The sequence below is a fragment of the Vidua macroura genome, chromosome 18, assembly GCF_024509145.1.
Source record: "Vidua macroura isolate BioBank_ID:100142 chromosome 18, ASM2450914v1, whole genome shotgun sequence".
In the NCBI taxonomy this organism is placed as follows: domain Eukaryota; kingdom Metazoa; phylum Chordata; class Aves; order Passeriformes; family Viduidae; genus Vidua; species Vidua macroura.
In genome coordinates, this window is record NC_071588.1 from 7,596,863 (window position 1) to 7,619,925 (window position 23,063).

The 23,063-nt window shown below is 42.3% G+C and overlaps 1 protein-coding gene and 1 long non-coding RNA gene across 6 annotated transcripts in view; one reads left to right on the forward strand and one right to left on the reverse strand.

Moving 5' to 3' along the window:
* ARVCF (ARVCF delta catenin family member) overlaps positions 1-20,071 on the forward strand; it is a 164,248-nt gene extending 144,177 nt beyond the window's left edge. For 3 of the 5 annotated variants that reach the window (XM_053994030.1, XM_053994031.1, XM_053994028.1), the window contains exons 9-15: positions 1,021-1,148; positions 2,077-2,227; positions 3,584-3,776; positions 4,933-5,044; positions 5,629-5,719; positions 6,771-6,824; positions 11,416-11,788. In XM_053994030.1, the coding sequence (XP_053850005.1) occupies positions 1,021-1,148; positions 2,077-2,227; positions 3,584-3,776; positions 4,933-5,044; positions 5,629-5,719; positions 6,771-6,824; positions 11,416-11,636 (950 nt within the window). In that variant the 3' untranslated portion in view covers positions 11,637-11,788. Of the gene's footprint in view, positions 1-1,020; positions 1,149-2,076; positions 2,228-3,583; positions 3,777-4,932; positions 5,045-5,628; positions 5,720-6,770; positions 6,825-11,415; positions 11,789-13,396; positions 13,511-14,889 lie in introns of those variants that run through there. The other 2 variants (XM_053994029.1, XM_053994032.1) reach the window with 2 other exon arrangements.
* Positions 5,557-6,514, reverse strand: LOC128816419 (uncharacterized). The gene is made up of 2 exons (XR_008439900.1): positions 6,359-6,514; positions 5,557-5,700 (listed from the first exon to the last, which is right to left on the reverse strand). It is a non-coding gene; the product is annotated as an uncharacterized LOC128816419 (long non-coding RNA).
* Positions 20,072-23,063: the final 2,992 nt, after the last annotated feature.

Consider the following 23,063-nt stretch of genomic DNA (forward strand, 5'->3'; position numbering starts at 1 on the left):
TGTGCACTAACCAAGGCAATTTAGGGGTTTAGTTTTTTGTTCACATAACCTGAACAACACTTTGATGCAGTTTGTCTGGCCTGTCCTTTAAGCAGATGCTTGGCATACTTTGCCCTTATTGATGCAGTGTGTTATGCTACACTTAGTGAAGGAAGGTAGATAAAAATTTCTTCAAATTGTTCAGCAATTTGGAGTGATGGAGTTCTTGCCTAAGATCCTTTTAAGATGGGTAGATGCATAAATCCTAATCCTGTGGATGAGGAAGTCAGGACACGATGGCACTGTTTCTCAGCATCACAAAAGGAAATCCTTGGCAGAGCTGGGAGTAGCTCTCATTCCTGTCATGCTGAAACTGCACAGCTGATACAGTGACTCTGTGGATCTGAAGTGAACAGATGTGGCTGTCACAGTCTCCCAGTGTGGGACAATGCTGGCATATTTCTGTGCTGAATATTTGAACTAGAGTCAGTGTTCCTCCTTGCCACCCAACACGTGGGGGTTCTGGTCACTTTGACATCCTGCCTCTTCCTTCTGTCCCCTAGGTGTGTGCAGGGCATGGCTGACAGGATGGTGTAGCTCACTCTGTTTGGCCCTGCTCTCTGTGTCTCTAAAACTATTGAGAGAGATTTGAACAAGGACAGGAGTGCAAGGTGAATTTGCAGCCCAGTCTAGAGATGCAAAGTAATAATTGTTGCAGGCAAAAATTGTCTCTTGTCACCTTGTCATTACCTGCATGCTGGGTGGTTTATAGCATAGCACAGATTCCAGAAAGAATTGTCGACCTTATGACAAGCAAAGTGACCTGCAGCCCAGATGAACATTTCTCTGCATGAGTTGCTGTCTCCACCATTTCCAACAACTGTGGATAGGATGTCTTGGACATGGCAGAAGCTCTTCTTTCTGTGTTATCACAGTTTTCATTTGGTTGTTCTCTTCTGTTATTAAATAGGGGTATGTGTTTGTTTATACATTGTGTTCTCTGCTTCTCTTGCTTCTCTTCTCCCCTTGCCCCACCTGCAGGCTTTGAATTATTGTACCAGCCAGATGTGGTCCGACTATACCTCTCCATCCTCACTGAAAGTCAGAACTTCAACACTCTTGAAGCTGCAGCAGGAGCTTTGCAGAACCTTAGTGCTGGCAACTGGACGGTGAGTGCAGTCTTCAGTCTTCTTTGTTTCCTTTGTGTAAGTAAAGAATAAGGGCATGTCCCATTGTAGGTGCACTGTTACTTTGTACATTTGTATCTCCTTTAAAAAGAAAGGAGGTGGGAATGTCAAGGAAAATACTTCCATTTGCTTACTGGAGAGTTTTGCTTCTTCTGGGCTGGCGGCGTTTACGTAGTGGAACTACAGTGCCACCACTTCAGCCACTTAAGCATTGCTTTGTCCATTCAGAAAAGCCTGGTATTAGATAGTTATGTGTTCTGAATATTTAATTTGTTGGATTGATAGTTTGCTGAGGAAACTGCACTCCAGAGTGTCCCCTAATACCCTCTATGAAGCATCCCCAGTGCTGATAAAGCAGTTCTCTCAAAGATTTGCCCGGTCTCTTCTAGAACCATTCAGCAAAGTGGGACTGATAGCAGCCTGAGGGTCGGCAGGGTGGTGTTTCACAGCTGCCTTGAGTACAGCTTATTTTAAATAATGCAGGCTTGTTTGAAAAACAATCATGAAACAGAATAAAACTCTGAAATTGGAGGAGGAGGAAGATAACAGATACTTTAGATGCTTTACTGTTTCTTCCAAGTGACCTCTTTTTTCCTAATCCAGAGGGATGTGTTTTCACACCAAGGTGTGTACAGAACAGATGCTGGCAGATGATGCTCCTTCCTTCTGTTCCTGCCCTCTTTCCCCAGAAGCTGTAGAATGAACTCATACACACTTTCTTCCTTGGTTCTTGGTGAACTTGAATTAAGGGTTAAGGCAATGGGATAAATCAGCATGCCCAACCTAACTGGTCTTTGCAGTGAAAAAAAAGGGTTACAGCACTGAAGGAAATTCCAGTGGCAAGGAAAGAGCAGGTATATGAACTCACAATACTTGGTGCTGTTTCTTTTCCCTTGTGTGTCCCAATCAGTGGTCCACGTACATCCGTGCGACGGTGCGGAAGGAGAGGGGGCTGCCGGTGCTCGTGGAGCTGCTCCAGTCCGACTCGGACAAGGTCGTGAGGGCTGTGTCCATCGCCCTGAGAAACCTTTCCATGGATCGTCGCAATAAAGATCTCATAGGTATCTTCTGAACTTCTCTAACCAGCCTGGGATCTTGGAGACCCTTGAGAGAGCTCATGTTTTCTTTCCCTTGTGCTGAGGATTTGTTCTCTCTGCAGTCTCCATCCATGCTATCTGGGATTGCGCTGTAGCTGCCAAGTGGGGAGCTGTCAGCTCAGAATGTATTTCCAGCCCACTCAAACAAGCTGTGGCTTGAGGGAGATCTCTAATTTGGGAGTACCATTAGGTGTACACTTTAGCAGGAGAGGAGTGTGTGTAGATGTGCAGAGGGCTGGATTGGTTAAGAGGTTTCTTGTCTTTTCCTTAGCTCTGGCTGGTATGGGACTTGTGCTCATAGATGTTGCTCCTTAGGCCTGCCAGCTCCTCCAGTTAGAGTGGGAGTCTGGCCTCTGTCAAGCTGAGCTAACCTGGGGAAGTGCAGAGAGCTCTAAAGTTGTACCTTTGGTTTTTTTGCTTCCTTCTTCCTTTCTCATCCTTTTGCCTGGTGGGTATTTGTAGAAACTGGACACTAAACAACTTAATATTCTTGAAGTTGGTGTTCAGCACTGCTCTAGCTCCTATCCAAAAGGGTAAATAAAATTCACCTGCCCATAAGCAGGAATCTTGAAAGATTCAGCTGAGATGAGTTGTCCTCTAGATGACTTTTGTATTTAACTAAGGTATTTGTTTAAACTCTAACCTTGTCAGGCCAGGTTAGGTGACATGTTTAGGGCCATCATTGAAATTGATACTGGCAAAAAGTAAAGTGGGATTCTACCTTAATATGTCAAGTTCTCATTTTAATAGTTCAGAGGTGTAGCCAGGCAAATGGTACAAATGTTTACCTGGGAATGATAAAGTCCAGATTCCCTGTTTTTTCTCGAGTACTGTACATGGAGAAGGCTAAGTGCACCCAGGAGGAAACACTTTCTTACCTTTATTGGAGAAGGTTAATAAATGTATGGCTGCACACCTTGCCCCAGAAGGCCTATTACAAGGCTAAGTTGAGTAAACCATGTGCGTGTATTAGCATGAATACCTGGCATTAGCAGCTACTGGATGCTTTTTTGCCTCAGGCTTTGCAAAATATGATAGATGTTGGCTGTAAAATTCTCAGTAAAAATGCCTTTTTTCTGTCCTCAATACCTTTCAGAATCCATGATGAAGGACTTAATCTTGGCTTTATCAGCTGTCAATCGCCTTGAAATAATGAATGAATGATAAATACCCTGTGAAGTTACAGTCTTGTGGTTTAAAACACATGCATTATAAGGTGTTTTTTTTTGACATAGCAAACACCATTGACTTTTATCATTCAGGATGGGAAGCTGAAATTATTATTAGGGCTGCCTAATGGTATCTCTTCCCCTTATTTAGGTAGTTATGCCATGGGTGAGCTGGTAAGAAATTTGCCCAGCAGGCAGCAGAGATCTGCAAAGAACCTGGAAGAGGACACAGTGGTTGCAGTGTTGAATACCATCCATGAAATCATTACTGACAGCTCAGAAAATGCAAGGTCTCTGATCCAGACACAGGGCATTCAGAAGCTGGTAGCTATCAGCAAGTCAAGGTAAGTGACAGTTGAAAGCAAAATGCATGAGAGTGCCTTGCAAACATGAAGATGTAACTATTAACAGCAGCTTTTGCTTTGTGAAAGTATTGGAGCATGCCAGCCTTTCAGAGCTGTAATTTCAACAGTTAATATAACAAAGTAAAAACAGCCTCTAAAAGGTACTTGATGAAAAAGGTTAATTGATGAGTCACTTCAGTCATGTTAAGATGTGCTCTCTCCTTGTCAGAGTCATCTTAGCATCATATATACATTTACCAGGCAGCATTTGCAGTGAAACCATGGTGTTTGGTTTTCGTTTGGAAGGCCTTTTTTCTGTGGCAGTGTTCCACTGCTGGAATGCCAGTGATGAAATCTGTTTCTTTCAAGTGAAATGGTTAATGATGTGCAGTAATTGTTCTGGCCAAAGGGCTGGTGGTGGTAATTTGAAGTGACAAATTTTCTTCCATTTAAAAACACTGTTCTGACTGCTATAGAGGAAACTTTGTTTTGTGTAGTTCACATAGTTAGATGTTGTAGGTGTGTTTGCTGCAAGCTTCTGGGAGAGTGGCTGAAGTGGCCTTCTTGGATTGTATTGTTATAAAATATGAGAGCCACCAAAAATGTAGGCCTGATTTATAATATAAAAGGTGTCTGTGTACTGACTTAGTAAGGAATAGATAAAATTTCATTTTTGATTTAAAAACAGCTTACTTTTTTTGCTGACCGAAATTACTCTGTAAGGTATTTTAAACCATGGAGCAACTTCATTGAATTGTGAGGAATAGATGTACATTGGGATGAAGGTTTGAAAAGTGGCTTAGAACATACTTTTGGTTTGGGTTTTTTTTCCCTGTAAAAATCCAGGCAGAATGGAATCTGTCTGTTCTTTGTTAATGACAACTACAAGACAAAAGTGTCACCATGGCCTCTGACCTGACCTGACAGTGCTTGTCCAGCAATACATGTGAAAACACAGAAATGTACAAAATTCATAACATTTTGATCTCTGTTTTTGTCAGCAAATACCTGTAGATATTAAGAAGTCACTGAATGATTTCACATATATCCCATTACTTATAGGTTGAAATAATAGCTGTGTGGAGTATTAGGTATTAACATACAAATAGTCGGACATTGCTTGATACTTAAACTGTAATTTTATCTTGCAAATCAGCCAGTCTCCCAGAGAAACAAAAGCAGCATCTCACATTCTTCAGATGATCTGGAGCTATAAAGAACTACGAAATGCCCTTCAGAAGGATGGATGGAACAAGTCACACTTCCAGGTAAAGATCTTAAATAAGTTCTGGAAATGCTTGAAGGAGATGTCCTGACTTAGGCTAATCTTGCAGTCTTGTAGATCTTCGTTTTCACATCTGTTCTTCCAGGTGAGAGCACAATGGATTGTATCCTACTAAGTCACACCGTCCTGCATAGAGTTGCTGGCTGTGCTTTGCTGTGGTCTGTGGAATGTAGCTCTTTAGGTTTGGGGAGTTTGCCATCCTGTACAGCCCAAATGCCCTGATTTACTGGTGGAAGAATTAGCATGTCTTGTCTTAGTTGTGTCTCCTTTGAAATGTTCTGTACAGCAGCCTAGGGCACCCACCTGTGCTTGACATGCAGCCTCCTCACCTTTCCTTGTTGGAAGGCTTCTCCTTTCACATGGCACCAGTGCTGCCATTGAGAAAACAGGGAGAAAATTCCTCCATCAAATCTATGTGAAAATAAAAAATACTCCAGTTCCATATTATCAACAGAAGGGGGGCTTAAGCGCATTCCATAATCTCTCTCTGTGCTCTTGGTTCATTTATTTTTATTGTTCAGTTTCCATGAGTAGCAATTTGGTGTTTGTGTGGTTTTTGTCTTGTAGTCTGTTTCTGCAGCTCCAAAGGGCTCCAAAGGTACTGCTGGCAGGTCTGGCTATGACGACAGCACTTTGCCTCTGGTGGATAAAAGTCAAGGTCAGTTCTTCTCTTTATCACTTGTCATATAGTGCTCTACTGGTTTTCTGGATTTGCTGTGACTGTGTCACAGCACAAGGGGGTAAAAGTGTATTATTCATGTGTGATTTTTACCCCACAGTCTCAAAATAACCACTGCCTATTACCTGGAGATGGATAGAATTTCTTCCCTTACAAAATGTACACTACTGATACTGTTTTCTCAACTTGGATGCAATGTTATCAGTTACATCTTCCTGCAAGTGGGGTTGACCTTACCCCTGCTCTGTACTGGAGTCTTTCCCTTTTTTAAATAAATGTGCCCATTTTGGCACAGCCTCTTCCCATACCATGAAGGGCTTTTTTATTGGAGATGAGTTTATTCAAGCTCTGACTAATCCTGTCTGTGGTTTTTCATGAGGCACAGCCACACCAACACCAGTGTAGCACCAACTTTGATTTCACCGTGATTGCTGTGTCTCTGAGCCTGGCTCTGGTTGGTAAGAGCAGGATTTGCTTGGTGCACTTTGTCTGGTGTTACTGCAGAAACAACAGCCCCACACTGCCCTGCCTATTTCCACCTTCCCTGTCTTTGATCAAACTGGGCACATTATGCAGACAATGATTTGGGTCAGCTTGCTGATGTGACAAGAAACTTACTTTCATTGTGGATTAGTTTTCTGTTGGCTCAGCAGGCTGCTGGATTGGCTGGTGTGCCATGAGAAGCTGCACCCTTTCTTATTTTCCTTCTCTTTTATTCTGGAGAGACCAAAGAGAAGCTTGTTAAGCTTGGTAGGTAGCCCAGAGCAGACCTGTAGTTTCAGTTTGAGAGAGAAAGCCCTGTATTACAGTGCCAAAGCAGAAAATACATGGATTATATGTGCTGTCTGGAGAATTTGATTCAGACTTCCCTTTCTGAATGGATAACAATTGAATAGTTCGGGATTTTTTTTACAATAATCCCTGCATTCAGTACTTTATCAACCTCTCTGGTTTTGTGACTAATTCAAAACTACCAGGTTTTGAGAAAAGCAAATGTACCTCAAGTTGTTCCAATGCTTCTGTTTTCTAGATAATGAGAAGTCTGGGAGTCGTGATATGATACCTATGGATGAACTTGGCCCAGGTAAATTCAGTCAAAGATAAAATTCTCTGTCTGTTCCAATAGAGCACACTGTCACTCACAGCAAAGTTCAACTATTTCTCTAGGAGATATTATTTCAGATGGATAAAGCTGACATTTAAAACAGAACATTACCTCACAAAAGATTGGTTGTTGTCTTTTTTTTTTTCTTTGTATACATGTGGAATGTGCACACCAATTTCCCCCACTACTTTATGCTTATATTGGAGGTACACTGACCCATCTTTCATTCTGCTCTTTGGTCCCTGAGGCAGCTGCATTCCTTATTACAGATCTGGAAGTCTCTGGGATTCAGAAAGAAAGAGTTGAAAATTTACTTCAATGTATTGCTTGTGTTTAAATCTGTTCTGCCTTTGTTTTTGTAGGTAAAACCAAAAATAGGTTAGTGTGTGTGATATTCATGACTCTACTTTCCATTTACCTGCATCTAAATGAGCTTGGCTTTTCCTGTAGATTGAGAAGAGCCACTGACTGCTAGCGATGCCTTTGATAAGCTCTGTAGTGTTAAACTTCTAGGGATTTTTTTCCTTTACCAAGATAGATAAAGGTGCTGTATGGTCTCTGAGAATTTGCACCTATTTAAATGCACCTATACCAAACAGTTTGGTACACTGCTATTAGTGACTGTGGCTGAATAAAATAGCATGTTAGAGCCAAGAAAAAGCCAAGCATGTTCAGAAAGTAAAAGAACAGGTATCTATTACCTTTTGTATTCTTGGAAAAATGAGATGCCACCTGCCATGAATCAACTGTCCGTATGTATTTTGCCTTAGGGAACACTGAAACATTTGTTCTCACAATGGAAGAAAATCTCTTCAGAGAGGATTGCCTGGCAGGAATGGCTGTGTGCTGGCAGGTGCTGCAGAATGGGCAGTGCTGATTGTTTATAGTCTCCGTATTAATTGCTGCCTTATGCTCTCAGGAGTTACTGGTACAGCCCTGAGTACAAAACAAAATGCAAATTTACAGCATATGTACAGCATCAGGCAGATTCTCTGGGCCTTGCTGTTCTCCAGTCTTTTTATCACCTTTAGAAGATATCTGTCACATTTTCCTGATCCCAGCTCTTGAGTGCTTTTTACTTCCAATATGACTTTGTGCTATTTCAGAGGTCAGATGAAAAGAGACTAACTTCATTTATCCAGTTTACTATCCTTAATTCCAGGCAACTGGAATAACAATATTTCATCTCTTCAGGCTCTTCCAAATGCTGCTTTTTTTTTTTTTTTTTTTTTTTTTTTTTTGTCTTATGGGCATGTTAATCTGAGAAGGCTGCTCTAGACTGTGTTTTCAGATTTTAACTTTATAATGGACTGTTGTGTTCTGGAGTTTTTGTTCTTTTTCCACTCTGGAATGATCTGGTCCTTCCAGGCCAGTGTTCATCCCCTGCAGAGTACTTACATATGGGACTGATGGTTCCAGAACATCCCCACCTGTCTCCCCCTCCTCTGTGGGTTCTTCTCACCAATGTTTAGACTGTCCTGGTCTCAGGGCTCAGGGCTTTTCCTATTAACCCACATTGGCTCTGCTTCAAGATCACAAAAATAAAATTGCTGTTGCTGTCTCAGCTTCTTTCCTAATGCTGTAGGGGTCATCCTTCTCAACAGAGGAAATCACTCTGCTGTCATTGGTTAGGCAGGCAGAAGGATACGTTCCCCATTAGCTAGCAGTACTAGACCAGCCAGACCCCTGCTGTCTGGGGCAGTGGAACAGCGTGGGTAGGGTGTGGATGTGCTGGGAGATAGAAGAAGCCCCATATTATGAGTCACCATGGGGTGATCAGGTCTGTCAGGCGTCCCCAGCTCCAGTCAGGCTGGAGAGCAGCAGTGCCACTGTCACCGTGTGCCTGGGGCCCTGCCCCAGAGCTGTCTGCAGGGGCAGCAGAACGGTGATCTCCAGTGTGTGCCAAGTCCTCCAGAACTCTGTGTGTGCCTTAGTTAACCTGCAGACACTCAGACAGGAGCGCTTGGGAGGTGAAATTGTTCAGACCAGAGACACAGAGTTCAAATGCCACTGTCCTCCATGCCCGTCTTCAGGCATGACTTTTCCTTTCTCCTCCTGCTCTTTGATGGGTTTAGAGGTTTGATCTTTCTTAAGTTGAGAGCTGTGTGAGGGCACAGATGGACTGACACTGGCAGGCATGTAATTGGTCCTGTAATTTGTAATGACATAAAAATGTTGCTGTAGAGTGAAGGGGAGATAGAGAAGCAAAAGAGACAACAGCAAGCAGGATCCTGAGAAAGAGAAGTAAACAAGCCAAGGATGGGGCATTCCTCTGTTGACAAAAGTTCCACAGTAACTTTTAGTTATACAAGGGATTGTATTAAGTCAAAATAATGTACTTATACCTTGGAGCAGCAAGATATGTATAGATCTTTATGCCACAGAAGTAATTAATTCTTATTGCTTCTTCAAATGAATGTGAAATATGGGAGAAGCAGTATTTCTAACTTCTTGCAGAGCCGTGGTTCTCAGGGCAGTGAGGTATTACTTCTCTAATGCAGCCTCTTTCAAGGTATTTCTCATTTTGTTTGATCAAATAATGAACTCCCTATCTCTGCTGCTGCTTACCTTGGCAGAGGCATAGCACAGTGTGTGGGTTTTGGACACGTGACCTACGGATGCTAGTCTGCGTGCAGGCCAGGGACCCACAGGACAAAATGCAAAATGTGTTGGAGTTCAGATGCAAAGAGCAAAGTTCTTGAGTGTTCTTTGTTGTCAGATTACTGCCAGTGCAAAAGTGGGATTTTCCTCTTGCTGATGTGTCCTGGCTAAGTGTGGGAGTTTTAATTTTTTCGTAGTATTAAAGATATGTTTTGTTTTTTTTTTTTTATGATTACAGTTTACTAATGATCTTGCTCCCTGGGAACTATCACAGCTGCCATCCTTCACTTAGTGACTGTTGCTTTCTGGGGTAGTTTAAAGGTTTCCATTGTGTCTTGACAATTCCTTTTGGAAGTGTTTGTCAATCATCCATAATGATGGCACTGCAAAAATGTGCAGTGATCCATTACATCCTTGTGAGTACAGTTACCATGAGATTGTAAAAAGCTACCACCCATTTGCTGCAAGTTTGATTTTCTGTTTTCCCATCACTTAATACATGCTTTTGTGAAGTATTTTGTTCTAACTAAATGATGAATCTGTAGATTAGGACATAGCCTACTAGCAGTGTTCATACCTATCATTTGAAAGAGAATTATCAGTCGTGCGTTCTCCACAAGTGCTGGCTGGGTAGCTGGGTGCAGCTGGTTTTTTACTTTTTTTGTTCAAAAGGAATAGCTAAGAATGTCAGGCATCTTGATTGTCAACAAGTAATTGTAAGTTAAGTGCCGTGTAGCAAATCATGCTTTATGATCTGTGAACTACATGTATAACTCCAGAATTCTTTAGTTATTTTTGGTCAGCGTGGTTAAATCATCTCCTACTGCCCTTGATGTCAAAAATACATCCTGCCTCAGGTGCTTGTTTGCTGGTCTGTGTGCACTTGGGTTTGAGGCACACAGAACACTGCAGTTTTTCTCAGTCTGACCTGGCACGGTGTGCAGTTGTCATGTGGGCAAACAGTGCCATGAGAAGCCCACAAATACATCACTCACTTTTCCTTAATAGCCTGTAACAGGCAAGTAATAAACAGAGAGAGAGGCATTTTGATAGTTTATGTAAAACTTTTTGTGGTATTCTAAAAACACAGCTTGTCAGGACAAGAAAACATTAATGATCCCTCAATTACATAGGGGAAAACAAAAGCCTACAGGGAGGTATAAATTCGGGTCTCATTTACTCCAGATTACAATGCTGTCAAAGCAGAGCAGGCAAGGATCTATTTGTCACTGATAATGAGGGAAATTTGATGCATCATGAAAATAAATTAAGTTTTGCATTGTCTGACAATGATTCAAAGCAAAGGTTCTGAAATAATTATAGCCATTTCTTTATAAAACCCTCTCACAGTTTTCTTCCTTGTGTTCATCATGCTTTCATGCTGTTCCTTAGTTGTCAGGAGGAAAGGCACCAACAGGTGCTGCTTCGTAATGAAAGACAGCCCAAGCACAGCAGGGTTTGCATTGAGATTTCTTCCAACTCGACAGGCCCTTTTTTCTCAGTGCTCTGACGGGGACTCTTCCAAATTATTGTCATGTCCTGCTAGTAGTCAGGCTCAGGAAAAGTGGGAACAGGCTGCAGAGTATTCAGAGAATGAACACAGCCAATTAATCAGGCTACTAAGCAAGGAACGCCGGATTTGGGCTGAATTTGGAGCTCATTAGCCACAGGGCATGAGATGACAACTTGCTCCTTTCCTTGGGCACACTAAAAAGTGCAGCAGACTGGGATGAAAACAGTGCTGCTTGCTAATGAGTGCCAGCATCTGGCAGTGCTATAAAAAGAAGGCTTCTCTGTTTGTTTTTAGCTAGTAAAAATGAAATTTCAGAGCTGGAGCACATGAGAAGCAGGCTGCCAGCATCTTTGGGTTGTGGTGGTTTGTTTTCCTTTGCTGAAGAATTCTGCTTGCATCAGCTCTGTTTCTGCTCTTGTTTTTGTTTCATGCCTGAGTGTTGTGTTTTCTCCTCAGATGGATATTCCACCATCGACCACCGAGACAAAGAGCGCAAGTACAAGACCAGTGATAACACAGGAGACGCTTCTGAGAAGGAACCTTTAAAAGTGAGCTCCCTTTTACTGCTGAGTGGTAGTCAGTGCCTTGGGAAGAAAGGAGTCCAGTGGCCTCAGCCAGAAACACGGGGTAGTCACTCACCAGGGGGCTGTATAAAGGGCCTTTTTTATTTCACATGAAGACATTATTTTGTAATTTAGCACTTGGCAAACTAGAAATAAAAACAAAATGTTGCTTTCCAGTGCAGGAGCAAGTGCAGGTAGTTGCTGTACTCTTGTAAAAATGGATGAGGTTGTAAAGATAGGAAGTGTTTGTTCTGTTGCCCTTGTCCAGGCAGCATTTCTTGGCCCTGAACTGTGTAACTGTGCTCAGACTTTGTTCTGACAAGTCTCTTCAGATTGTCATGCTGCTTTATTGTCTTCACCATGAGAAATAGGTGTGATCTCGTGTGTCCATGTCCAGCAGTGTGGTGAATAGTACTCATTTCTACAACACTCAATTCACAGTCCTGATGGTGGACCATGACCATGGGCCAGGGAGATGGAGAGCGAAGAAGAGACATACACAGTTATGTGTGTGTCTTCTAAATACAAATTTAGACTATTTTCTAATTAAAAATAATTCTTACTTTACAAGGCTTTCTGAATGATGAGCTGTGTGCAAGTGTGGCTCAGTAGGCTCTGTGTAATTTCTGTTGCACTTCTGTACCTTTTCAGAGTAAAAAGTCTGTTAATACTGTGGCCACCAGTTCTCCCTGGCCTTAACACAAGCTTGGGCTTTCCCCTGGGGGAGTAATTTCGAGAAGGAAAATGAGGATTCATTGAAATAAGAGTCAGTGGTAGGAGACACTATTGCTAGTCTGCAGAAGGTTGTCCTTAATAACCTTCAGCACATTGTTGCTAATACCAGAAAATCCAGGTGATTCATGTTGAGGGGAAACAGTTAAACTTCAGTCAGCTGAAAGGCAAACCCACCATCATTGAACAGGGAAATAAAAAATGGGATTTGGATAAAAATACTTCCATAGATGGTAAACCAGGAAGACTGCACCAACTTGTCTGTTTTAACTTGCCTAGCCAGGCTTTTCCTGCTGTGTTCTGTCTTTCCAAGAGAGAGTGGCTTCAATCTGCCTGGACTTCTTTTAAGCTGATACTGAAGTCCTACAACGTGTCCCTCCCCTCCAATTGGCAAGAGATGGTCCTGCTTGAGGTAGTATCAGTCAAATAAACTTCCTAGTTCCCTCATCACATTTCTAGTACATTTTTGCAAGGATGCAGCAGGAATGGATGCAGTAAGTTATATAAGAATGTTGATCAATAGGAGTTTGGCAGAAAATGTTTTTTTAAGGAAAATAGGATAAGGTAGGAAAATTACCAAGTATTTGTTACTTTTTCTACTCAAAATTCATTAAAGTGGTCCAATGCAACCCTCAAAATCACATCAAGCAACCCTAACTCCAGTGTATGACCGAAGTGAAGCACAACCAAAGTTCAGCAAGTGGCTGCTTTGCTTTATGAGAAAGAGAGAAAAAACATTTCACCTCAGCAGTGTGTGACCCATAGCCTGTGCTGCCTCTTGGTTCTGAGCACCATGGGGTAGCCTGAATCCAGGCTATTGTACACAGCAACAGTGTGCACAGCCCTGCCCTCACCTGGGCAGAGCTGAGCAGCTGCTGCTCTTCCTCCCTGTGCTGCCAAACAGAAATGTGGCTGTGGGGGTTGTGGCTCATGAGCTGTGTGAAAGCTCAAGGGAGGCTGGGAATCCAGGGAACTGTGGCCTTCTGGCTGTTGCAGATGCTTTTGTCAGTATTGTGCCTTTGCTGATCCTGTTTCTTTCTCTACCACTAATTTTCCCTTGTGCTACTTTAAGCTCACTTGTTTGGTGGTTTTGTTTGATTAATCCGCTCTGTTTTGCTTTAACTCCTCACCCTGTGCTGCAGAATGACACAAATAGGAAAAACATTAACAGGAGTAACAGGGCTTCGGTGAATCTGGTGGATGCCCGTGACATTAAACCCCAGCCTGTTGACTCCTGGGTCTAATTTGCATGCATGGTAGGTCCTTTTAATGGTAATTGGGGCTAGTGAATAACTTTCTCTTGTGCATGATCTGTATAGCTGTGGGATCTCTTCAAATCTAACTGCTAACTTAGAGATAGATGAAAGTGCATTTGGAAAAAAAAAAAAGTGGTGTTTATACTATTCAGTGTATCTTTAATGAAATGCAATCAAACACCACTGTTTGATTAAAAATAGCCTGTCAAATAACCAGGCAGAAAATTAATATTGTGAATGATTAGTTGTCAGCTGAAATGTGAAATATTTCTGCTGTTAGGCCATGGGAATGAATTTGAGTAGTGTGTTCCTGCTTCCAACCATTTTTCTCCCTCAATGCTCATTATAAGGATTAGCCTGAGACTTAAGAAAAAACATATCCTTGACTATTTTTGGATGTCCCCTAAGGTTCCCACGAATTACAGCAGGAAAGCTGCTGACTGTACACAAGTTACTTTGCAAGGAGAGATGATAATGGTTACACAATAAACAGTGACCCACAACTCCCACTTTTCTTTTTTTCTTTATTGTGTGTCACTAAAGAAAGGTGCCTTTTTGTTGTGTTCTAGTTGTCTGCCTTTGCCATGTGCCAAGTTCCTCAGTAATGTCACCGGCCTTTATTTGCTTCTGCCACTGCTAATCTGTGTCCTGCTGTCTTGCTCGAGTTACCCCGGTGATACCTTCTGGCACTCCGTCAGAGGATGCTGTGTTTGGAACAGCAGGTGTTGTGCCCCTGGCTATGACTAAAGGAAAATTTCAGTGACTGTCACGAAGGCACTGAGCAACTTTCCCATCAGAGTGGGCAAGAGACTTTAAAGGCCCAAATTCCAAACCATGAACTGTCATCCACCCCCATAATTCTACATGGAAATCCCTTTCATTAGTGGGAGAGAAAACTCCTGTATGTTTTTGGGTAGTGGTGCTTGATAATTTTTCCTCTCCTTCCTTTCAGTCTAGTAGAAATGCAAGGTGTTAGCAGATGGTTTCTGTTTCTGGTTGGAAGCACGTGCCCAGAGGAGGCTTTCAGCATTCTGAGGTGCTGTCACAGAGCAGATCCTGGCACCACTGGCCTCCCATGGCTGCTCAGCGCTGCGTGATCAGCCATGGTGGCTCAGGCACAGGGCTAGCATCAATGTGCCTGTGGTGCCTGCTTCACTCCTGCACTCTGCTCTGAGCAGTGAAGCCCTACAGCTGGGGTCCTGACATTGAAAAATGAAGTCTGTTTCTCTTTGGAGTTGTTTTCTCCCAGACATGCCCTTCAAGGAACCCATGTGTTGGCATAGGTTGGCATTTTTAGTTACTGTCCTACCACAAGGTGATGGAGATCACCAAGGCCATGCTAATGACTGGTATTAATCGGTTCTGACTTTATTTTGCAGGGCTAAAGTCCAACCACATTTTTTTAATTGAGGGGGGAGAAACAAACATTGAATCGACCCAGAGGATCTCATCAGTCACCACTGCCATTCAGACTGGGAGGGCTGCAGGTCCCAGGAGGGCGTGGGGAGCGAACCCACCCGAGTGCCATCGCCCGGAGCACGATGCCTTACAGCGAGACACTCTGCTGCTTAACTCCCTGACATTCCCACCAGAAACAGCCACCACCTCCCCCTCCCTCCCTCCCACTCCTGCAAGAAGAAAAGCAAGAAAAGAGAATCCAAGCTTCCATGTAGCTGGCTGCATTCTTAGGTGACTCTTACATGTGGATGGTGCCAAGTTGGAGAAGCGCACATCATGTGGCAGTTTCACAGCGAGAGAGGAACTGCAGGATGTTTGAAATGATACCGTAGGTGTAGCCATGAGGAGAACAGCACTTTTCTGGTTTGGGGTTCATTGTTTTGGTTTTTGTTTTGGGGGTTTCTTTTGAACTGTGACTCTTAAAATTTTCGAAGGCTTTCTGGAAAATGTTTAGGTTTTCTTTATTATTCCCACAGAAGGTGCAGGAATGTTGAGTGGGTTTATTGGATTTCAATGAAGGGAGAAAATGCAGAACAAAAAGTATCAAATGCTAGTTAAATGAACTGGAGAATGGATGACAAAATTGATGCAAGCTGTATAATCTGCTTTTAGAGTAAGCTATATCAATCACAGTGCTATATTATCATTATAATCTGGTGTACAATACTTCTGCCTTTTGAATTCTGTAATGTCTCTGTTTTTATTTCTACATATTGAAAAGCAGTTTATGGAAGGTTTCAGCATCCCTGGTTCAGAAATACGTGCTGGGAAATGGAGTTGGCTGGCTTTTTATTTCCATGTTCTCAAAGATTGCAATAAGGAGGTTTTATATGTTAAATTTATCATTGTTGCATTGCTGATGAACTACTTTTGCCATAGCTGTTAAGACATTGAAAGGAAATAGGAGCTTTTTTGTAGGATGTCTCATTTTGAACATGCTATAAATTTGAGATGGGTCTGTCACTTATGTTTGGTAAATTTTTCAGTGTTGGATCCGTGTTTGCCTTGGGCTATAGATCCTGATGAAAAATGCCACAAAGGGAGCTGGTTTGGCATTTTAAAATCATTGTCATGGTTTCTGTGTTCCTTTGCTTTTGTTTTGAGATTGCATATTTCATGTGGCGTGAAAATCACACGTGTGCAGCAGCTTTCCTCCAGGATGCCAAGGCCTGCCTTCTGTAGGGGAGTGTTTACCTCAAGAGAACGTACTCTGCAAATGTGGTATCTGGAAATGCCGGGAACTAAATTATTTCAGATCACTGATTTTTCTCCAGGCATTGGTCAAGGGAGGGCAGCAGATGAGAATAGGAAGCAAATGTCTCAGTATCAGCATGAGAGGACTTTTGCTGATTTTACTTGGTTGCCACTGTTCTTTGATTGCCACATTTAGTTTTAAACAAGCTCCTAATAACGGTGTGACTGGAAAGCACATTTTTGAGTCTAGCAAACATCATTTGCGGTTTTCAGTGCCTGCCGTTCTTTTGTAACTAAATAGGGGAAGTATCCAACAATCTCACCTCCCCAAAATATTACTGTAATAGTAACCATTACATTTTTTGTAAAAAAAAAAAAAAAAATCTAAAAACTTTAAAAAAAGGCAAGTACCAAGAGCTTTGTATCTTCTTGAGTATATTAAAAATTTGACATGAATACATATATATAAATAAATAAAAAAGTCTATATATCTATATATATATATATTGTTGTGCAGAGAATAGGTTAACCAAACCATGTAAACTAGTTTGCAGGAGAGGGAAGCATTTGTTGATTCAGGGAAAAAGACTGATGCCAGAAGCTGTCAGTGATTTGGATGATACGTGTGCTGTTTCGCACCCTCCCTTTTTGACCCTCATCTTCCACATACGTTGCAGTGTCACTTCTGGATCCTGGGGAAGGTGAAGTTGCTTGGAGCAAATCAACATAGCAAAGATTTGTTTTTTCACCTGCATGAGAGTCCTATTGGGCCAAAGATGCTCAGCGGATCAAGGGAAGCAAAGAGAGGCACCTGTGACTATCTGTGTCGGGGCAGTGTCTCTCTGTGTAGACATAAAGTGTGGCAATGAAACCAGATACATCGTCTGACTGTATATTATATCAATGGTGCTCTTTTCATACTTGTTCTGCCAATACGCGGAGACCCTTTTAACCGAGCTACACAGAAGAGTTTTATATCACTTTTGGTTATGTACTTGGTGTATTCTTTTTGTATATGAAAGGATTTTTTTAAAAACGTTCAGTAATTAGCAATGGAACCTGCTTTGTAGCTGACTAGAACAGTGTAAGAGAAGGGCCATGCTGTCAGTCTGTCCCTGATCTACTTCAAACCATATATTTACCAAAGGAGTCTGAGAAAAAGTTCACTTAAAATAAAGACCTGACTGTTGAAAGGAGTCTCTGCTAAGACTTTGTGGTTTAGTTATTGTGCAGATACTTCAAAGCCAGCAAGAAGTTAACAGAGAAAACCACAGGAAGGAGCAAGTGAAGTGACTGGGGCCAATTATGGTCATGACTTCCAATCCTAGATATCCCATGGCTCTTACTGGGACACTGCAGGGACACTCAGAAACTGGGTTGGAGTCTCCATTCATCTGTGTCATTAATGGGCTAAAAACACTAATGATAGTCAGACCCCATCTCACTTCTCCCAAAAGTATTTTAGTATTTTTTGGTATTTACACTGCACCCTGAACTGTCCCTATCAGGTTAGATGGCACTAGCTGCCCAGGTCATCATAGCAAACTGTTCTTTGTTTTCCTGGGGATGTTACAGCAGCCAGCAGAGTTGTGAGCTGACAACATGGTTTATTGCTGCAGAAAATCAGAGGATGGTATGTCAAGAAGTTGGATATCAAGTTGATGGGCCAAGGCTTCCCCTGGGAATCACACATCAAACCCCTACCCTTCCCAAGCCTTACATTGACAACTAATTCCCAAGTATGTAGCAATAACCCATCCTCAGCAGTACTGTGGGTTTTTTTCTTCTCAACTGTTGTTTGGATGGTGAGGAAGGAAAACAGATTGGGGGATGACTTGTATGTGAGACTATCACCTTGTATTACCAGCCCACCTGCTGAGGTCCAAAGCAGGGTACCTTGAACCAGGTCTGGTGATTTAATGTCCTTTTTGTCTCTGGCTGGGGGCTCACTGGTGGGATGTGTGCCCACCCCTGACCTCACCTCTCCCCTTGCTGGCACAAGTGTGACTGGCTGTTTGAGCTGTTCTGGAATGTGGGTATATGAACCCGTAATTGTTGTATTTTGGCAGCAGGGACTGTATGTAAAGAAGGGAAAGTGGCAGTGTGTGTTGACTAATGCTGCAGTAGGGTCTAGAGTCTCCTGCTAAAAGGCAGGCAGTGCTTTTTGGGGCTCAGGTATGTGACCTCCTCTTTTACTGTTGACTCCAGTGTGAAAACGGGGGAATTTGCCTGCAAGGGGCTGGGATAGAAGAGATTTCTGCCTGCAGAAATTGTAGTGGGAGGGATGGTTGTGGAAGGAAGCGATGATGTTGCAAGACTCCTGCTAAAGAGGAGGAGGAAATTTGATGGCCCAGTCAGGGCTGAGATAACACAGGGGAGAGGGAGACTTCTGACAGCATGTGATTACTGTAGAACCTTCTTCCCAGGAAGGTGGCTCACATATCTCCCAAGTGTTTTCACTGAGCTGTGCAAGTTGAAAAAACACTGTGCATCAACTCCCCTAGAGAAGCATCAAGTAAGTGTGCAAGCAGCTGTGCTTTACGGCTTCCCAGGTCAGTCAGTGTGTCTGCAGAATCCAAGGAGGAGAGCAAAAAGTCAAGGCTGTAGGACATTTTGGTTCTGTTGTGGATTTAAGTAGCAGTATAGCCATACATACAACTCAAGGTGTGTTGTCAGCTTGAAATGCTCCCTAGGGAACAGCTTTGGCAGCCATAGCTCCCAGTCTTCAGTGTCTTCTGTTCTGGTAGAACTGCTGCCTATCGCAGATCTGTTCTCACGCACTCAGACCTTCTGGTTCCAAATGTGCTTCTATCAGGGAAGCAGATCTGGTCTCTCTTGCCAAGATGCCCCTGGAGACTAGGAACTGAGTTGCTGTCAGGGGCACATGAAGAAAGCCAGGGGTGACATGTCTTTTACAGCAGTTTCCTAAGTTGTGCCAGCTCTGAGGAGCAGTTTCAGTAATGCTTTACAGCAGCAAAGCTTTCTGCTAGGCAAAGCAGTTTTCACTCCTAGAGCAGTTCCACGAGACTGAAGGTGGTGAGTTACCTTCTGTTACCTGCCTTAAGGTTGAGCATAGGCTCAGCTACCTGTGAGAGAGGTGCACGTGTCAAACCCTCGAGTAAGCAAAGCTTCAGAAGCCAAATGGGCACATAAGAGTGGTTATAGCCTCATCTGCTGAGCCACTGCTGGCTCAGTGAAACCTCCAATGTGCCAATACCTTCAGCCAGCAGGTTTGTGCTGTTGGGGGGAGTTTTTGAAGGTGTTTATGTAGGCGTAGTTTTTTGCAAAATTTCTTTATGATGCCACTAAAATCTAGTGTTTCCTTATCTTTGACAGAGAAAAACTCTGATTTATGGATACAGTAACTAACCTAGTGCATTTAAGGGGAAGATATTATTTGTTTTCTGTTTAAAGTTTGACATCAGGGTAGGATGATCTGAAGTCCAAGGTGAGGAGGAAGATAGTGCAGATACTACAAGGCCTGCCAATCTGGTTCTTACTGTTCAGAAAAAAACAACTAGACTAAGAAGCTTACTGGTAATTAGTAGCTAATGTGTTTGTAACTATCATGTGCCTTAAAATTTTCATGGTAGGAGAATTTAAAAAAAATCAACAATGTGTTTTCTGTAATAACTGCTCAACATTCTCTCTGTAGATTAGACTGGTGGGATTTTGCATTGTATTTACACTGTACTATAAACTGAAACACTTAGAATGGTTTGATTTTACAAGTATGGAGAGGAAAAAAAAGGTGGATTATGCTTTTCATAGAACAAATATTACCGTGACAGAATGTATTATTATTATGATAGGATCTTTCCATAATGCAGACAAGTAGAATGCTTGTTAGAAACCAGGTATGTAGGATAACAGTTTGGTGTGTTTTCAATAAACCATGCCTGGAAAGAATACATGTGCCATTGGTTATCTTTTTGTTACATCAGGTATCTCAAATATTCTTTGGCTTTTGCAGCAGCAGTTTTCTGTGGCAGGGGATTATTCAACCCTAGCTCAGGTCAATGCTCTGTGTTAGCAAAAGGTCAGTGGTAATGAGAGGCAATTGAAATACCCTATAAATGAGTAAAGCTGAACATTCTTGACTTGTTGCCATATGCTGGAGTTGTAGCACATGTAGATCATGGGGGTTTTTTTTGTTTTTTAATATACAAGCATATTTCTGTGAGAAAGACATCTGCATCAATGTTCAAGGGCCAGCATGTCTGTGAGCACAGAACTTGCTGATAGTTTTTCCATTTGGAAAGTTACTAACCTTTCTCAATTAAGCCATAAAATCTATGTAACTTTACAAGATTGCACATTTCTGAAATGTGTGTAAGAAAACCAAATTGTAGCAATGTATGAGGTTTGGTTGACATGAGAAATTGTTACTTTGAGGATGTGCCAAATAATGTACATTTGGTACTGTGGAATGGAAGAAAATCCGGATAATGAAGAGTCACCCATGTATTTAAGGTAACAGCCAGTTACCAACAGATACTCATTCTCTTGAGGACTGCCTCATCTGTGTTCGTGAGATCAGTGACCAGCACATCTAAACACACGTATTCACCGACATGCCTTCGTGAAGCCTGACAAAACCTGATAAATCTCCACAGAATGTTCTGTAAGGCCTTAGAGAATGGAGGTCAGGTTTTCTGAGTGAAAGGTTAATGAATCATTGCCAGTAACAGAGTTTGCCATATGAGAATTCCTGATTGTACCATTCACAGCACTGTAAGGTTTCATTTGCATGCAAATGTTTGCAAACAGAGCTTGGAAGGTCATCTCCAGCTTACCTTCCCTCCTTATTTCAGATGTTTTAAATGCATCCCCAGGTGTTTTGTAAAATCATCTCTGGATCTGTTCTTGCAGCTGGAGGATACAGTTTCACAAGTGCTGTGAAAAGATGTGGGCTCCTAGACTTAGCATCCTGCAGCTTGGTGTCGTCATTCTTCCACTGCAGTGAGGAATCTTATTTTCCCTTTGTGGATGCACTAATATGGCAATGAATAGCAGATGCTGTAGGTAAGGTACTGAGCTAAAACAAATAGGTTGTTTTTATAACTGACATTTTATAGCTGTCAGAATTACTTCATTTCCATCTTATCACAGGTTGGGCAAACAGAAGTGGTGAGTCCTGCAGGTGAAAGGTTAATCTGGTAACAGTGGGCAAGAAATATCACAGCCCTCATCTGTTTCAGGTTTCAGCAGTGTCTTGGGGTAATAGTCTGTCTTCGAGGGTCTCTTCCTCACTGTCTTTCTTTGAAGGTCTCTGAAGCACAGCAGTGGCAGGATCTTGTTCTGGAACAAGCTGAAGGGGGATCTTTTGGAACAGGAAGGTGCTTTATAATGTCATTAACTGAGCTGTAGAGACAGAGGCAAAGACTGAAACTCTGGTGCTCTGTTCAACGTGTGTGTGCACAGCAATCATAGCTGTTACTTGTAAGGTACCTTACAACTGATTCCTGATTGACTGCTCAGCCAAGTAAGGACGCATCACTGCCCTGCTGGTGTCACCTTCGGTGGCAGAGTTGGGATCTCAGTGGTTTCTCTCTTCTTGTTGCACTTGTATGGGTTTTTGTATGTTCCCTTCACTGCATTTAGTGTGTGACTCTGCTCAGAATTCTCCAGTGAGCTGCTTTTCACTTCCTCATGCCAGTGGGAGGAGGCAGTGGCTCCTGTACCGTGCTCTGTACTCAGACAAGTAAATTCTGATGGAAGGGTTGCTTCCATGGGTGCTGTTATGCAAAAGTCAGTAGTGCTAGGTTTAATTACTTCTTAAATCCTCCTTCTTTCTTGTACACCAAATTGGTTCAATATTTTGAAAGACACTGTCATGTCCCTTTTGAGGTAACAAAGAGGCTCTGGCAGAAACCAGACTTCACTCTCATGTACTGCCTGAATCACTAAGACAACCTAGACAGTAACTGTCATCTGGACAATAGGTGTAAATTACCATTATTTGGTGAGATCATCCATTGCTGACATGAGCTGTGAGAATTTGCAGAGATGTATGTATGTTGTTTTAGGGGAGTTCTTCCCCTTGGAAGCTTTCTATCAGTGGCCCATTCTCATGGGCACTCCTTAAACACATGCTCCACATGCACCATTTCATACATAGTTTGTGCAAGCATAGTTGTGTCTTCTAACTGTAATAGGCTGATGTTGCAGTAACACTCAGTAGGTTTTTAAAATGTGTTCAAATTAGAAGATCCACTCTCTGCCTTCTCCCAGAATTCAAAGTGTGACTTTATTTTGAAAAGTGCCTCTTTTCCCTGGGAGCTTTCACATTTATGTGTCAGTGACTCCAGATCATATTTGCTCAACTGACCAAAAGCCTTTTTTCTAATTGTCAGTCATGCAAACTGAGTCAGGCTTTTTTCTTTTCATCCCATGCCACCAATAATTAAGAGCATTTCAAAAATGTAGTGGAGTGGAAAAATTTTTCTTACATACGGAATTCTGAAAATATTCTGATAGTACATACATTGTGTTTATTTTTACAATTTGCCATGTAGGAGATGCTTTCTAATGAATTAAAATACCTTCTTATACTAAAAGGTGGCTGTTGTATTTGCCACATGTATTACAAATACATTATTCACTACTGCATTTTTTGAAATACCCACTCTACAGGTTCCCACCTTTCCTAATCAAGAGTCCCTTGAACAGTAATTTTGGCCATTATTGTGATCCTCTCTTGTAAAGTGCAGAAGAGTCTACCTGTTTACTCTTACTCATCCTTTTGCGACTGGTTTGCTCGTCAGCCTGTGTGTTGTGCCCTGCTGTGACAGGAGTGTCTGTTGGGTGCAAAGGTGTTTAGGGCTAAACACAAGCGAGGATTCTTAGGAGTCGAGGCTTTAGATGTACAGACAAATTTTCTGGTCCACTGTATGTATCC